The sequence below is a fragment of the Rhagoletis pomonella genome, unplaced genomic scaffold (genome assembly GCF_013731165.1).
Source record: "Rhagoletis pomonella isolate Grant_MI unplaced genomic scaffold, Rhpom_1.0 Rhpom_scaffold_00001, whole genome shotgun sequence".
Taxonomy (NCBI): domain Eukaryota; kingdom Metazoa; phylum Arthropoda; class Insecta; order Diptera; family Tephritidae; genus Rhagoletis; species Rhagoletis pomonella.
This window is the reverse complement of record NW_023458555.1, coordinates 31,186,565-31,202,196: the sequence shown is the minus strand read 5'-3', so window position 1 is coordinate 31,202,196 and position 15,632 is coordinate 31,186,565. Positions and strand designations below refer to the sequence as shown.

General features: G+C 35.8%; 4 protein-coding genes across 5 annotated transcripts; 2 read left to right on the top strand and 2 right to left on the bottom strand.

Annotated features, from left to right (window-relative positions):
• Window positions 1–772: 772 nt before the first annotated feature.
• LOC118751084 (RING finger and CHY zinc finger domain-containing protein 1-like) lies at window positions 773–1,628 on the bottom strand. The gene is made up of 2 exons (XM_036485854.1): window positions 1,342–1,628; window positions 773–1,260 (listed from the first exon to the last, which is right to left on the bottom strand). The coding sequence occupies exons 1-2, from the start codon at window positions 1,467–1,469 to the stop codon at window positions 1,107–1,109; spliced, it is 282 nt and encodes a 93-aa protein (XP_036341747.1). The 5' UTR covers window positions 1,470–1,628; the 3' UTR covers window positions 773–1,106.
• A 3,003-nt stretch (window positions 1,629–4,631) lies between these two features.
• On the top strand, window positions 4,632–6,534 carry LOC118742622 (E3 ubiquitin-protein ligase TTC3-like). The gene is made up of 3 exons (XM_036474837.1): window positions 4,632–4,731; window positions 4,803–4,940; window positions 6,111–6,534. The coding sequence occupies exons 2-3, from the start codon at window positions 4,804–4,806 to the stop codon at window positions 6,259–6,261; spliced, it is 288 nt and encodes a 95-aa protein (XP_036330730.1). The 5' UTR covers window positions 4,632–4,731; window position 4,803; the 3' UTR covers window positions 6,262–6,534.
• A 242-nt stretch (window positions 6,535–6,776) lies between these two features.
• On the bottom strand, window positions 6,777–9,385 carry LOC118742614 (chitobiosyldiphosphodolichol beta-mannosyltransferase-like). The gene is made up of 4 exons (XM_036474825.1): window positions 8,667–9,385; window positions 8,260–8,540; window positions 7,915–8,203; window positions 6,777–7,096 (listed from the first exon to the last, which is right to left on the bottom strand). The coding sequence occupies exons 1-4, from the start codon at window positions 9,224–9,226 to the stop codon at window positions 6,877–6,879; spliced, it is 1,350 nt and encodes a 449-aa protein (XP_036330718.1). The 5' UTR covers window positions 9,227–9,385; the 3' UTR covers window positions 6,777–6,876.
• A 2,849-nt stretch (window positions 9,386–12,234) lies between these two features.
• Window positions 12,235–14,260, top strand: LOC118742602. Of its 2 annotated transcripts, none has more exons than XM_036474805.1 (4): window positions 12,235–12,784; window positions 12,966–13,185; window positions 13,242–13,304; window positions 13,376–14,259. In XM_036474805.1, the coding sequence occupies exons 1-4, from the start codon at window positions 12,595–12,597 to the stop codon at window positions 13,698–13,700; spliced, it is 798 nt and encodes a 265-aa protein (XP_036330698.1). In that variant the 5' UTR covers window positions 12,235–12,594; the 3' UTR covers window positions 13,701–14,259. The 2 variants fall into 2 exon arrangements, with proteins under 2 accessions (XP_036330698.1, XP_036330707.1); XM_036474814.1 differs by having other exon boundaries at window positions 12,595–12,784; window positions 13,266–13,304; window positions 13,376–14,260.
• Window positions 14,261–15,632: the final 1,372 nt, after the last annotated feature.

Genomic DNA, 15,632 nt, shown 5'->3' with positions numbered 1-15,632 from the left:
TTTTTTTTTTTTTTTTTGTATGTATGTTACCGCATAACTTTGGACCACGTCAACCGATTTCGATAATTTGCATCGGAAAGGTAGTGTCTCAGAGGTGGTCCCATACTAATCTGGTTGAGATCCGATCAGTGGATCATGAGATATATATATATATATATTTTTTTTTTTATTTGAGTTGAAGTCGGTTTTTTTTTTTGCTAAAAATTACTAGTTAATATTAAATTACTTTTGCTACATTGTCATAATATTAAGTAAAATGAACAATTGACGCAGTAAATAGAGTGACTACTTGCTATAATAAAGTATTCAAATAAATTTGTGATATTTATGTGCTTTAGGGCGGTATTGTCACTTGCGAAGCGAACGGTTTGGCGGACGCAACTTAAATATGCATTAAGAGTGTTCGCTTTTACCAGCTTGTGCAAGTTCTTCGCATCGCGCACACTTTTATTACCTTCTCTGCATTTTAGTTCGCTTCGCCAAACCGTTCGCTTCGCCAAATTCATTCGCTTCGCAAGTGACAATACCGCGCTTAATCTATTTAGGGCCATTTTAACTTAGATTAAGTAAACTGAGTTTAAATCGAACCGCTGGCTGGCATTTGATTGGCTGATCTTGGTTTAAACCAGACAGATAGGGCGTTTAAACTGAGTTTAAACCATGGCCGTGCACTTAAAACAAAACTGTTACTACAGGATTTCATACGACAAACTCAATTCGTAATAGAAAATAATAGAATGCATGCCTTTATGGTGCATGGTACGAATCCATAATAGGGGGGTAAGTAATTTATGTTTTAATGTAATGTTTTACAAAACGAAATTACTCGACTTCAGCATGATTTGGTTATATATTATAAATCAGCCGTAAATTACGATAATGCTTTAATATTGCACACAATTTGAAATTCGATTTGTACGAGTTTTGTTAAAGATTTTGAGCATCGTTTTGCAGTTTGCTAGTATATCGTTTTTTGCGGTTCGCCGGTGAATCGATTTTGCGACCCGCCGCCGACATAGTGTAATACAATATTATTACATTATGGTATTTTCGAGAGTCTAACAGCGATATAATTTTATAAAAATTACCCAACTCAACATAACATTTCACAGAGGACAGCGGCAGACGGGACAATTCCGTACCACATTTCGCTGGCTCTCCTTGTAGCATTTCTCGTGCATCGCATGTCCGCAAGGCAGGTACCTCATTCCAAGATTAGTCATTTCATCTAAGCATATAGGGCATCTTTCCTCAGGCGTGCTAAAATGTTCAAAAGTAAGTCAGTAAGTTAATCATTATTAACGAAAAAAATTCAAAAAAGCTTTCAAAAGATAAACCAACATATTAAATGAATTTCTGCGTTTTTGATGTGCGTTGACGATATCATAACCAATCGGTCGTGGTCGAGTTAGTACCAAGACAACTAGGCCTACACAAGCGCCGATCAGCATTTGCCATACAGGAATCATTATGGGGATCCGATGTTTTAAAAATCTAACTTATACCGCAAGATTTTTTCGTGTTCTACGTACATATATAAATATTATAATGGAGGTAATAACTACGATCTTTAAGCTTAAGGCAAATAGGGATGAAACGATGCGAGTAAATACAAGTACATATAGAGATGAAACGATACGGGTAAATACAAGTACATACTCGATACTTTTTGTTCGATACCAAGTATTAATTGCGTTCCTTACAGTGGCAACACACGACGAACATATCCGCGCACATGCTCGGCTTGCTGTGCATGTTTGTCGTTTGTAGGGCGGTTTGCGAGCATGCTCGCCAAAAATTAAAAAATTTTTATTTTCAGCGAGCATGCTCGTCGTTTGTAGCGTGGTTTGCGAGCATCGCATTGGAAACAAGGGGAAACTTTCCATTATGGCCATTTGTTAAAGGTGCGGTGGGCGAAGGGGGAGTGGGCGTGGCACCTCCAACTGAGCTTTTTGGAGAGGGCATGAACCGCCATTGACAAAAATGCAACCCCCGACCACCTAGGCCCCCTGTGGTTCCCTACGGACCCCTTAGAAAAATGGCCAAAAATCGCAATTTTTACTTGCGTCCACAGTATTTTTTCGTAGAATTCCTTTCTGCGTAGGCGGCCTTCGGCCGCGCTTAGGGATTATAACCCTTACTACGTAGAATTCTCCTTTCTGTGTGACCTAACTGGGGCGGTGATGTAACCTTGGGAAAAGATGAGGTAACTAGAATTCCTTTTCTGTGTGGTAAACCTGGGGCTGCCGCCCCAGTGATGTCTATTTTGGTTACTTCGTGTTTTATAAAAATGTCTTGTGTATAAAAATGTGTATATAAAAATGAATTGTGCAAATGAATATTTAACAGTTTTCAAGCGTATAAACGCAAATGAAAATTGTGATTTTTGGCGACTTTTCTAAGGGGTCCCTAGGGAACCATAGGGGGCCTAGGTGGTCGGGGGTTGCATTTTTGTCAATGGCGGTTAATTCCCTCTCCAAAAAGGTGGGTTACGTGTGCAACGCCCACTTACCTTTCGCCCACCGCCCCTTTAACGAACGGCCATAAAGGAAAGCCAACCCGGAAACAAAAACAACAACCTCATTTTGTGTTGATGCTTGCAGTGTGCACATCGCGGATAAATGCGTCCAAGCCATGTGCGTTAATTGAATTTTTGATAAATGAGGCTAAATTACTATTATATGTACATATATGTATGTACATACATACAAGTAAAATATAAATAAGTTTAAGTAACACATATGTACATAAAAACAACTAAGTCATAAGTATTTCAATTGCATCATCCGCGTCTTTACTCCCCATGTTTACGCTTTGAGTACAAAATCACTGATGAGCCACTCACCGTCTGTAGCAAACGACAGCGAGCATGTTGGCGCACATGTGCGCGGATCTGTTCGTCGTGTGTAGCCAGTGTAAACTGACGAAAAGTTTTGCCTTGAAATAACCGATGCCAGATCAGATAAGGCGTCTTTTTAGTAGTTTTTGGCCAAAAGTTACTTTGCCATATCTTCTACTTAACAAGAATTTTAGCAAAAGATTTTTGATTTTGGTGAAATAAGTCATACATTTCAAAGAAATTTTTGTTTATTTTGGATATAAATCTAATTTGTGGAAAGTGAAGTAAAACGAAGGAAAATGGAGTGAAGGCTTCCAAAGGGAAGTGAACAACTTCAGTTGAAGTGACAGCGGCTCCACATCGAAACCCCGGTTGCCATTTCCAATTTATTTTTCGGACCAAAAAATGGACCAAATGGTAAAAAATGGGCCAATTTTTATTACATCGGGAAATTGAGTGGATTTTATTCCTCTTTACCAAGAAAATATGCCAATTCAGTTTTTATAACGATTTTTTTTTTACATTACATCCAAGGTGTACTAAAATTTTATATTAAAATATATTATTTAAGTTTTAAATTATAATTTGTTTCTTAATTTCGTTTTTACTAATACTAATTCAAAAAATTTGTGCTGAGCTGCTGCGGAACTGTGAGTAGACTAAAAATGTCATGAACTAAATCACACAATTCTTCAAAGGCCGCTTATCCCACTCCATTTTTAATCAAACTTACTTGATTCCAAAAACGTTCTATTGGTATAGTTTTTGAAGTTACCTTCACTCAGCCCCAATTTGCGAAATTAAAATTCAATTATGTCTGCATCATTTACCAATGCAGGAAATTGGTCGAGTAGCGGCAAAATTGATACATCAGTATCAGAAAGAACTTTTTGTGGTGTAATAATTTCAAGATTTTTAAAATATTTTCGATTGAAATCGAATATCATTTTCATGTGCTAAATGCTACGATTTAAGTTTTGCTACCTTTCCATATTATTGCCAGCCCCTTTAATATTGGTCACCGATTAATTGAAATTAGCAAGAAACCTCGATATGTTTTGAAGCGTGTTTTTACAGATAATTAGCCATACCATATTTGAAGATCTGAATATCGTCATCGTCGACGTTCGTCAGCGCATCAGTAACATGGCTGAAGATGGCCGTATCGTCACTTTTACCGGCCGTCTTCACATGCTTGAAAATCTCGCTTGCGTTCTGCTTTTTTCTCTCGCAAGCGAGATAGAGTTTTGTTGACTGGGCATTTGATAGCATACTTTTTCATTTGTAAAATGTCGCCAAACACGAAGGTTCAAGCCTTGCAGGCTCTTAAAAGTTTGAGAAAATTAGAAAATCTGCATAAAGAGATGCATACTATTTTCAAATGAAAAATCGCTGTCTCTAAATTTGCATTTGCCTCCAAGATAAACGATGTTGCTGCTCTGAAGAATTCTGCGAAATAAGAACATAGCTGTCAAACAACAAAAATGACAGTTGGAAGCAAGCGAGAGCTCGCATACCGCTCGCAAGCGAGATTTTCCAGCACGTGAAGACGGCCGGTAAAATGCGTAACTATTGCATGAAGTGAAAGGGTGATAATAACCTAACCAAAGGCTTGTGAAATGGACCATTTTCAAAAGAATTGGACCATTGGACCAAACGAAAATAAATGGATCAAATTTGGTCCATTTGGACCAAAACAGCAACCGTGATCGAAACGTAAGACGTATTCTACGTCAAAATAGAACCATTCGATAGCAATGATAGTACCATCGATAGTTTTACAGCTCTAGCATCGATATCATTTCGGCATTCCTAGTTGTAGTGTTCTTTTCAATTTTTCTGGTATTGGGATTTGTTTACACTACAACAGTTCGATCTTTGTCTCAAAATCGGTAATTTTACACCCTTTACATAAAAAAGTTTGTTAGAATAGAATTAAGTTTTTATGAAATGGAATCCCCAGAATGATTCCTATATGGCAATTCATGCTGGGAGTTTGTGTAGGAATGGTTGCTTTAGTACTGACGCGACCACAAGCACTTAATTATCGTGACGAAAGCCGCGGTGATACTCGTGGAAGATCTAGAGAAAGCTTTATTACGTTAGTATAAACATGTTTTGAAATTTGTTTTCACATTTCCAATATTGGCATAAATGCACAATACTACCAAATCTCGAATTAAAAAAATTCATACGGCGATCGATAGAGATCATTGAGGTGAGTGTAACGATGTAATTTTTTTTTTGGGAAACAACAACTACAACAATTATTAAAGGTCAAAGTTCAAATTAAGCATTTTCTCAAATTAATATTTCTCGAAAACCTCTTCAAGGAATTGGACAATTTTGATATCATTTGATAGAGAATTTAATTCTCTTTAATTTGTATACATATTTATTTAGCGCTTACGCAGAAAGGTGTTCTTTGCAAAAGGTGTTCAGCGCCTTTTCTTCACAACACAGAAAGAGAATTCTACTTTGTGAGGGTTATAATCCATAAGTGCGGCCGAAGGCCTCCTACGCAGAAAGGTGTTCTGTGCAAAAGGTGTTCAGCGCCTTTTCTTCGCAACACAGAAAGAGAATTCTACTTTTTGAGGGTTATAATCCATAAGTGCGGCCGAAGGCCGCCTACGCAGAAAGGTGTACTCTGCAAAAGGTGTTCAGCGCCTTTTCTTCGCAACACAGAAAGAGAATTCTACTTTGTGAGGGTTATAATCCATAAGTGCGGCCGAAGGCCGCCTACGCAGAAAGGTGTACTCTGCGAAAGGTGTTCAGCGCCTTTTCTTCGCAACACAGAAAGAGAATTCTACTTTGTGAGGGTTATAGTCCATAAGTGCGGCCGAAGGCCGCCTACGGAGAAAGGTGTTTATACACAAAAACCCTGTATACCTTTTTTCCACATTAATTCCATTTTCGTGAAAACTATAAAAAGGTATATGTATAAGTATGTATATCAAATTAAAGAGAATTAAATTCTGACATCATGATCAATGACATCAAAATTGTCCAATTCCTTGAAGAGATTTTCGAGAAATATTAATTTGAGAAAATGCTTAATTTTAACTTTGACCTTTAATAATTGTTGTAGTTGTTGTTTCCCAAAAAAAATAAATATACCGTTATGTTCACCTCAATGGTCTCTATCGATCCTATTTTTTTTTTTAATTCGAGATTTGGTAGTATTGTGCATTTGTTCCGAATTCAAAGTGGCTTCGGTTGAGAACCACTCTGAAGTGAATTTCTGATTATCACATTTTATTTATCGTTTTAGTAAGCCCGGAGATGTCTGCGTTATATGCGTGAAGGTTATGCAGATTGATAATATGACCAAGCTCCGTTGCGGACATGCGTTGCACGACGCCTGCTACAACAAGTGTAGATGTCATTCAAATAATTGCCCGGTTTGTGGAGAGCACATGTGAAATATATTCGTCATGGTCACTATTTCTGAAAATTTGTAATACTTTACTCGACCACAGAATTTGTTTTAAAGATAAGCATTGTTTTGAGTTGAGTAAAAGCTTAAACAGACGGCTGCGTTGATCGGGATTAACTGCGACTTAATCCGGATCAACTGCAGTTAATTCCCGAGTTGATCCGGATCAACGCTGCCGTCTGTTTAAGCTCTAAGTTTACGACAATTAATCCTCAAATAAAAATTAAATTCACTATGTAGTAGACTGAATTTATACATATCTAGATTTATTGGAATCCTAATACGATTTATGTATTGAAGTGATTACTTCAAATGGATTGATTCAATTGCAATTCTTTACTTTATGTGCATATTCCATTTTAGTAAAGGTTATCCATCCGTTCACATTTTGGCGTCTTAGGATTAACAAAAAAACATCGGCTATTTTAATTATTTTATTTCAAAAATGTTTTTAATGGACATTTATAACTTTCATTTTCTTTGCAAAAAGCAATAAAGAAAATTTAATTAAAGTTTAATAAAATATAAAACAACAGACTTGTGGGTGTACATAAATATTATACATGTATTATATACTATATACAGTTTTGGCGTGGTGTTTTTAAGTAAAAGAGTTAAAAACAGGCAAAGCATTATTTTTCCAATTCCCATGCCAGCGCAATGATTGAAATTCATGCAAATTTTTCCGAAAACGCTCCTTGGTTTCTAGTAAACGCGGATTACTTGGGAAATTTTCAAACCAAAATATCAGTTGATCCGCCAGTTCCTTTTGATTTTCGAATATGAATCCATTTTGTCCGTGCGTCACCAATTCACCGAGGCTAAAAGAAAAATAGAAAACCACTTGAATTGCGTACGTCCAGGTAGGTAATATTTAATTTAATTTTTTAATGCTTAACACTTAATGCCAATCGGCTTTGTACTAATATAGCAAATTAAACATTGCAAGATAATTACAGTACAAGAACAATTCAATGTAATAAAACTAGTATAACAAATGCATTATCGTATAGCTGTGTGTGATATCTCAAGCAGGTAGTTGATCCGAAAAAATTAAATTTTTGGTTGTAGCGGCTAGGTAGTTACTTTTCGGCTTGTTGTTTTGAGTTGGCGGTTTATTCTGAGGCCTACAAATGAAACCGAATTGCTCAAGAATTTCAGGTGAAACAATGTGACCATTGATTACTTTTTAGGACAAGTCGGCAAATTGGCTTCTGCTCATGCGGCTACTATAGTTACATGGTTGCATCGAAGAGCTTAAAAATATTACAGATTTATATCTGACCAAGGGCTGTCACTCCAACAAACACTCCCAAAAAATTCTTTGGGCAATTTGTATGATCTTACAACTACAATATGAACATATTCAAAAAGTTAAGGCTCAGATGTGATCCTTGCGGTACTCCAAAAGTAGAAATAACAAGTAAGAAAGTCTAAGTTCGGGCGGAGCCGAACATTAAATACCCGGCGCAAGTATTAAATATATGTTTTCCACCTTTCCTAAAGCTACCGCTACATGATAAGCCGGGGTGTATAAATTTTAAGTAAATTAGCGTCCTTATTGCTTAGTAAACCACAAGGGGTATTCCTTATGCCTTATAAATAATTTATTTACAATACAAAAAATGTGCGTACTTACCATTTAAAATTATATGCGCATACCGGCAGGCCGCAGCCAAACATATCCACCACTTTCATAGGTAAGTCTAAACCACTGCTGCTCCAGTGTAAACACACGCCTAAATCGGCTGCCGCTAAAATTAATGGGTAGTCTTCTACTTCCAACCATGGCGTAATTATAGAAACTTTCGACCATTTTAGCTTAGCAATTTGTGTTTCATACTCTTGCTTCTGTGGTCCCTTTCCGGTAATGATACACAATAGGGAAGGAAAGTTTTTTGGGCGCGCTGTAGCAGTGTTCTCATAATCTAAAGATGTTATGTGTATGTAGATATAGCAAGTAAAAAATGATTATTTAAAATACCCTCTAATGCTTTTAGAAGTATACTAAAGTCTTCATCTGGTGTCCAACTAGTGCTAGATACCACTATAGCCGCTCTTTGTGGTTTGTGTGAAACGTTTCCATTAATTAATTTTTGGGTAAGAGCTGTTGTTTCAATAACACCTGACTCCTTTAAATCCAAATAGCATTTTGGCAGAAACTGTGGATACACCTTGGATAATTTCATGAATAGCTCGTGTTTCTGTGCCAACTCAATGGGATGGAATTGTGTAGGGGGGCGGTCGTATAAGACAACAGCTGGACTATAGAGAATAAAGTAAATAGAAATATGGATATGAATCAAGAATCTGCGTCGTGGATATGAATGCATGTAGTTTTTATGTAAATAAACTTTCTATGTTATATGTATGTTTAAAATAAAAGTTTACCCAATATTCCAATTTAGAATCAAATCCTGCTGCATAGCTTTGGTTACACAAAAATTTGCATTTGCTTTGCTTCCAAACGAACGTTCAATCCATTTTGCTAAACGACAAAATCCACTCTTTTCTCCATTCACATTGCCTAAAGCTAATATGGTGTACGTGTAATTATGCCAGTCGATGACAAATTTTGTTCGAGTAAGCGCACAATAAAGGTAACAAACTATCAATGTAGGTACGCCTGGCGGGTTTTGTACAAGCAAACAATTTGGGCGACGTATTGAAACTAGCGCTATCAGCAAGCTCAAAGTCTGCCAGAATGTTTTGAATACAAGCTTTAATTTGGGTGTCAGATTTGTTACAGGCACTGGTGACAATTCATGTATTTTGCATTTGGGTGCATTAACTAACACATCCAACGGCTTTGTTTCTACATAGCCAACGACATCAACATTAAAATTTTCTTCGAGTAAACTAACAGCGTGATATTGCATGCGTGGACTGCGTCCAATGTCGCCCAATACTACAATACATGCATTTCGTCGACCAATTTGCGCTTCAGCCATTTCTTAAAATTATGCTTGATATAGCATTTATTTTTGATATGCGATTGGTTTGTATTTTAGTTAATATGGAAAAAGGAATTCACAAATTTGCTTGCTAACAAAATGATCAATAAAAGCCAATTTATTTAAATCACCAAGAAATGATGACAACAGATTTTTTCCTTTACTGTAATAAAACATCTGATTAGTTGCGTTCGACAAGTCAAAAATTTGTAATAGTTTTTTCCAAATTTTTACTGGATGGCGTTCGATAACGACAAAAAATTATCCAACACACAAAAATTGAGAGAGCATGCGTTCATTTAGATGCAAGAGAAGCGTTCATTTTGTACTGGCAAAATTTTTGTCAGCAAAAATCATGGATAACTAGATATGAAACTCTTTTTCTCGTGAGAGCACTGTCAAAGTGTGTATTTTTTATAACATTCTCCAGTAGAGCCACTGTGACGTAAACATGTATGGGCATTTATAGAGAAATTTATGGAGAAACTTTTGATTAAACACAACGAACAAAAGTTGCAATAATTTTCATATCTATTTTATATTTCAGTGTTTATATTGCCAGTAAAATCGCGTTTAGTTACAAATACAGTTTTATAATAATATTAAAAAATGCGGAAAGAAGAAATCCACTGAATTCAATGTGATGCATTTTCCACACATCTAGTGGTAGCTAACCACTTCGCGTGTCAGCTGTTTATCTGCCCAGGGATTGGCAGTGCTGCCAAGTACGAAAACGAGTTCCTGGGCGCGCTCTCAGAAAAAATGAGAGTTTCATATTTAGTTATCCATGGCAAAAATTATCCAACACGAAAATATATTATCACAAAACATATGGTTGCAATTTTTGTAAACAAACAAAATTGCATTTCTCGAGTTTTGGTATTTATATGCTTTTTGGCTGCTGCTATGTGACTTTATGATAGCGCCAACTAGGTCCCCTTTCAGACACGTCTAGTCTTGCTTTCAAGTCTGCTCATTCGTTGGTGGAGGAGGTGGGAAGAGAGGGGAAGAGTACATACACCTCCGTACCGTAAATTCGTTTCAAGTTTTCTTGTTCTCTTTTGATCTTTTCGTTGCTTCCCATTTAAAGATCCAATGACTTGAATTCAATAAAACTTGACGCGTGTGGAAGCAAAGAGAAAACACAAAAGAGAATGCGATAAAAATTGCTTTCAAGACTTGACGTGTCTGAAAGGGGACTAGTTTTTATTTCTAGAAATGTCCCTGGCGAACATTGAACGTTCACTTTCCTTTTTTCTTCCATGGAGGCAACATGAATTTCAGTTTGTTTACAAATAACAAATAAACAAAGTCAGCTGGTGTATCTTCTTCTTCCGGTTTTTGCAAGTGAAGGCTAATTTCCTGTTCGTTTACTTTTTTGCTTTTTCTTCTCTTTGGGAGAGAATTTTTGCTTACTCTCTTGATTTTGATTGTTGGCTGGCATGAACCAATGTGCAAATGTGTCTTTCGTTCATGGTTGGCTGGTGTTGGCTGTTATCGAACGCAACTAATATTAGAGGTGGAGAAAACATCGTGGCACTATCAATGCATCGATGTTTTTGCATTTTTGCTTTAAAACTTCGATAGTAGCAACATCGATGTTTCTCCATCTCTACTGATTATTCCAACCAAACTACAGGTATATCTTTTTACTCATAAATTTGCAACCAAACAAAAAATATGAAATCTTAAAACAAGAGGATTTTAATAATCAAAATAACCGCAACATTTAAATTTAATGTAGAAGTAAGAAAAAAGATCATTCCCTATTATTTATTATTATTATTATTTTTTAATTTGACCAAATATACGGAGCTCCAATCTTTTTTAACCGACTTCCAAAAAAGGAGGAGGTTATCAGTTCGTCGGAATATTTTTTTTATGTATGTTACCGCATAACCACGTCAACCGATTGCGATAATTCTTTTTGCATCGGAAAGGTAGTGTCTCAGAGGTGGTCCCATACCAATCTGGTTTCGATCCGATCACTGGATCATGAAATATATATATATATATATTTTTTTTAAATGCGAATTGGAGTTGGTTTTTTTTTGCTAAAAATTAATTATTTTATTTATTTATATTTTATATGTAGGAATGTCCAAAAACAAGCAAAAAACTCTGCGTTAATATCTTTAAAAAAATATGTATAATTACTACCTAAATTTCATAAATTAGGTACTACAAAATCAACACAGATAACGCAACAATTTCTTAAAAAATTAATTAAATATACGATGTTTAGATTACCATAGAAATTATTTATAAATTTTTTATATTAATAATAATAATAGATTGGCGCTTGCACATATGTTGGTGTTTGGCCGAGCTTCTCCTCCGACTTGTGGTGTGCGCCTTGATGTTTTCACACATTTTTTATATTAACATGATTTAATGTTATTATTATTAAACTAAATTATTCATAATTCGTTTATTTGCTATTTCTCAGACAGGTGGTACATTATTCACACGGTGACCCTGTCTGAAGTGCCCCCATCAGCGTTGCCACATTTGTAATTATTACAAAAATTTGTAGAAAAAATTAGGGTTGATATTTTTTTTTGGCTGATTTTTGTTAAAGTATTTTGTTTGAAAAACAATAAAAAACTTCCCGCTCCCGCTTAATTTTCGGTAGTTATTTTTATATTATCAATTTCCAACAAAAAGTAGAGTCTACTATATTGCATTAAGTTTCAAACGTTTTAATGTACACTCTTTATATTCATATATATGTACATATATACAAACATATTTGATATTTGATTGCCTATTTAATAATAATAATAACTCCAGTTGAAGTGTTTTTAAATTATGAAGTTTCGTTGTTGCTTTTAATTTCATCTCTTTCGCTTTTGGTTGAAGGAAACAAGAGGATGGTAAGTACTTTTTTTCGTAATTGGCAACCCTGACGCACATATTTTTAAGGGACGGGGCAATTAAAGCTAAAATAGTATTTATTTAATTAATATATTTATAAATACATATATGTATCAATATATAATTTCAACTATTACCAAAACTTGATTTTATATTTCCTTTCAGTCTTTTAAAAACGAAAATTGCTTAAAATAGAAATAAAACACAAAAGTAATACCAATACAGTGGCACCACTGAATTGGTTTTTTCGTTTTAACAAGCGATAATTTGTAGAAAAATTATCAAAACTCCACACTAGAAAGTGCGTATGAAAAAAAAATATAAATATATAAATCAGTCTAACTTTGGGGCAATATAAGCGAAAGAGAACAATTACGTTAAAATAAACATTTTGTCTATACATAAGAGAGACAAAGAAACGCAGATTAAAATACAAAACGCAACATTTTGATTTTCTTAGTTTTGTGTCTGCATAAAATTATTTTATCATGACGGGCAGGCGAAAGCGTGGACGCCCACGTCGCGGTGAAGGACCAGCACTTGATGATCTTGATGTAATGCTTGCACGTGAATTCCAGCAACGACCAGCCTTCTATGACCGGACCCATCCCCAATATAGAAATAGAGATTATCTGGACGGCATGTGGATGGACATGGCCGAGAGTGTGGGGCAAAATGGTGAGTTACTTGCCCTGAATGAGTTTGATTCATATGCATACGTATCTATATACGTAAATTATTTTTATGATAGAGAAAATATTTACAAATGCAATTAGTTAAAAAAAATACGAGTTACTGCGATATAAAGCCTTTAATGAAACGTAGCCTTTTAAACAATAGTATTTATTAATTTCAACAGTTGCTATTGTAAAAAATCGTATGGTGCAGCTACGAAATCGTTATAATCTGGAGAAACGAAGAGTGGAGATGTTGCAAGATCAATACAACGACCCAAGTATCACATCCCAATGGCCAATGTATAACTATTTGACATATTTAGGCGGTCACATAAAAGCCCGTCGGTCGTTTACGAAAGAAGTAGTTGTAAGACCGAAATCAGCGCCTTTCTCAAATTCAAGGTGAGCATTTAAATGTTGTATTTATTTGTACGGCTTTAAATAATTCAAAACATAAGACCTGTGCGCTTTGCATATTGCAGTGATTCTGATGGCTGTGATGAATCAAATCAATATCCACCGTAAGCTACCTAGTACATATTCATCTAGGAACAAAACATAAAATTTATCTATATTTTATCTAAATTTGTAGATGCCCGCCAGTTGCTGCCGCGGCACCAGAGAGACAGCTAGCTTCGGATTTGCCTAACAATTCTAACCAACAAAATCGAAATATCAACTATAATGAAATGCAACCAACAACTCCTGACAAAGAAGAAGATCTCAACTTTAATCCCAATCCAAACTTTTGCAAATTCAGAGCATTTGGGCAGTTTTTAACTTCATCATTGATAGAAATGAATCAATGCGATGCATTGCATTTGGTTGAAAAGTTCACCACCGACCTGGTAAAGTCATTGTTACTTGAAACACACAATAAGACGTCTGTGGAAGGCATTGTAAATGGACATATGTAATTAAAAAAAAATCATTTATTAATGTTTATATGTGGGTAATGTTTATTTATGTACGTAAGCATTCGACTAATTATATTAGTTGTGTACCCTCTCTGAGAGTTAGATTAGGTGCCTAGATTCTAAAATATTACTTTATTAAATACACGTCGTTTTGAAAAACAAAAATATATAAATGTCAATAGTTAAATGCAATTCAACAGATTACAGTTTTAACGAACTCTATACAATTATGTATATGTAAGCCAACTTTCGCTTTCGCCATTCCTTGAAACCTTTTAACATATATGAGTAAACCTAAACTTCTATATTGTTTACAACTATTTGAATTCTTTGTAAAAGCTTGAGATTTTTGGAGCGTGTAACCGTATCTGTTAAATATGATTGTGTATTGAAATATTTTAATAAACTGCAACATGTAAAATGCTTAAATAATTTTGGGTTAATCTAAAGGAAATTCCGGCTTGCAACAACTACTTCCCATATACACACTATATAAGATGTTATGTTTGACCAAACAGGTACACAGTATATTTATATACTAAAAACGTTCACAATTACTAGAAGACTCAACTAAAAAATAATTCGTATTTTCAGAGACGTGATAAAAATATAGATTGAATTTCACAATGTAGAAAAGGGAGATGATTTTATTTTTAATATTTTTATTGAGCTTTGTAGCACGATTGTTTATTAGGAAAAATTGAAAAACAAATATTTTGAAACGAATTTCCGATAGGTTGTTGTTGTTGTAGCGGCTACAACAACCCCGCCCGGCTTGGTTAGTATCTCAGTCATTGTCGTCAAGCTCAACTAACGGAAGACCCAAAAAGCTTGCAGCTTCTATAGGGTCTGTCGGCGGGGACAGAGGCGTTAGTTGTGTGGGGTTGTCCGGACATACGAAGAGATGTTTCGAGTCGTGGGGTGTCTCCGCATGCCGGACATTCATTCGGCACATCTGCATCTAATCTGGTCAGTTATGAGTTTAACCTGCTACAGTAGCCAGAGCGAAGTTGGGCTATTGTGGTTCTAGTCTCCCGAGGCAGACGAAGTTCCGTCTCGTCGATGTCAGGTGGTTGTGTGCCTAGAACGGCATTCACAGGTCTGGAGTCTTTATAACTCGAGACTGACCAGAGGTTGCTTTATGGACCTCTGGACTTCGTCCGTCAGTTCGTATAGATGCCTTCTGATGTGCCTTGGCGAGGGCTCCTCTGCAAGCAAGTGTCTGTCCGGGTGCCCACGTCTGTGACTGCCTTCTAAGGATTGCTTGCAGAGCATTGTGTTGTGCTCCTTTAGGGGGAGCATTATCGCCTCGTCATTCAGGTGGTGTTCTGGCGACATCAGAAGACATCCAGTAGCTGTCCGAAGTGCTGTGTTCTGTGTCGTCTGTAGCGTCCCACTAGTCCCCGGCGACCACACTGGTGCTGCGTTATTTAGAACCGGCCGACCAATTGCCTTGTATGTTGCCAGCAACGTTTCTTTGTATTTGCCCCAAGTACTGCCGGCTAGCGACTTGAGGACCTTGCTGAGGCTCTGTACTAGGGCGCCCATCGAAAATGTTTTTTTTTAATTTCAAGACCCTATCCCCTAATTTTATTCTATTTTATGAGAAATATTATTGCCTATTTTTATAGATTTTTTAAAGGTCATTTAGAGGTCGCGACAGGTCGATTTAAGTGAGAAAATACGATTTTGTGGATTTATGAGTTTTTAATAACTATTTTTGATTCAATTTCAATGATCGAATATGATCTGATAAGAGGATATATAGGCCTTCAAAATGGTATATAACAATCTATTGTCGGACTTGGAATATGTTAAGATTTTTTATAGGGTAAAATTTATTTTGACCATCGATAATTTCTACAATTTCAAAATATGTAGTACTATCTAAAATTAAATCTATTTTCAAAAAAATTAGACCTCATTTATTGT